Source organism: Platalea leucorodia (genome assembly GCF_965183815.1).
Source record: "Platalea leucorodia genome assembly, contig: HAP1_HAP1_SCAFFOLD_59, whole genome shotgun sequence".
Classification (NCBI taxonomy): Eukaryota; Metazoa; Chordata; class Aves; order Pelecaniformes; family Threskiornithidae; genus Platalea; species Platalea leucorodia.
In genome coordinates, this window is record NW_028121451.1 from 492,940 (window position 1) to 494,402 (window position 1,463).

Consider the following 1,463-nt stretch of genomic DNA (forward strand, 5'->3'; position numbering starts at 1 on the left):
GGTCACCCTTCTTTATGGAAATGCTGTTATGGAGGCCAGCTCTGTCACAGAAGTGCCCATTGCCTGTCCCTGCCTGCGGTCACAGGACTACCACGCAGCACGACTGTGACCAAGCTGCCAGAGCACTCAGGGCTGACACCAACGCAAGGGATCAGAAGGAGAGTGTGGAAGTGGCAAGAGAATAGCTCTGGAAGACCAAGCGATGGTGCTCCCTGGCAGTGCTGCCATGCTGGGACTCTTTTCCCCTCCACCCATGCACACAGGAACTGTCCTTGCAGCTCCAAAAAGCCCTTGGAAGAAGGATATCAGGAAAAAAACTGTTGCTGCAGGGTCCTTTATTTTCTTTAAAAACACAGGGAGCAAGGCTCCTCATTTACACAGCCACTCGGTCAGAAAAGCAAAGCAGACAGTGAATTAGAAAGAGGATGACAACATTATCACAACAAAAAAGCGACCGCCAACAACAAAAAACACAGAAGAAAGGCTGGGCCTGTAACGTGCTACAATATAACTGCTATGCAGAAGCACTTTATTGCTTCAGAAAACCATCTAGTTATCAGTTTCCACACTGCACGCTTGAGGTCCTGGTTCCTCATGCTGTAGATGAGGGGGTTCACTGCAGGAGGCACCACTGAGTACAGAACTGCCACCACCAGATCCAGGGACGGGGAGGAGATGGTGGGGGGCTTCAGGTAGGCAAACATGGCAGTGCTGAGAAACAGGGTGACCACAGCCAGGTGAGGGAGGCACGTGGAAAAAGCTTTGTGCCGTCCCTGCTGTGATGGGATCCTCAGCACGGCCCTGAAGATCTGCACATAGGACAGCACAATGAAAACAAAACATCCCAAAAAAAGAAAACCACTAAATACAATAAGTCCAATCTCCCTGAGGTAGGAGTGTGAGCAGGAGAGCTTGAGGATCTGGGGGATTTCACAGAAGAACTGGTCCACAGCATTGCCTTGGCAGAGGGGGAGTGAAAATGTACTGGCAGTGTGCAGGAGAGAATTGAAGAACCCAGTGCCCCAGGCAGCTGCTGCCATTCTAAGACAAACTCTGCTGCCCAGGAGGGTCCTGTAGTGCAGGGGTTTGCAGATGGCCACGTAGCGGTCATAGGCCATGATGGTGAGAATGTAATACTCTGCTCCTACCAAGAAGACAAACAGAAAGAGCTGGGCAGCACATCCTGCATAGGAGATGGCCCTGGTGTCCCAGAGGGAATTGGCCATGGCTTTGGGGAGAGTGGTGGAGATGGAGCCCAGGTCAAGGAGGGAGAGGTTGAGGAGGAAGAAGTACATGGGGGTATGGAGTTGGTGGTCGCAGGCTACAGCAGCGATGATGAGGCCGTTGCCCAGGAGGGCAGCCAGGTAGATGGCCAGGAAGAGCCAGAAGTGCAAGAGCTGCAGCTCCCGTGTGTCTGCGAATGCCAGGAGGAAGAACTGGATGATGGAGCTGCTGTTGAACAT

The 1,463-nt window shown here is 52.5% G+C and overlaps 1 protein-coding gene across 1 annotated transcript; it reads right to left on the reverse strand.

Annotated features, from left to right (window-relative positions):
- Nucleotides 1-500: 500 nt before the first annotated feature.
- LOC309603363 (olfactory receptor 14C36-like) lies at nucleotides 501-1,463 on the reverse strand (the record flags this gene model as incomplete). Its single annotated transcript, XM_082338230.1, has 1 exon — nucleotides 501-1,463. The coding sequence occupies one exon, from the start codon at nucleotides 1,461-1,463 to the stop codon at nucleotides 501-503; it is 963 nt and encodes a 320-aa protein (XP_082194356.1).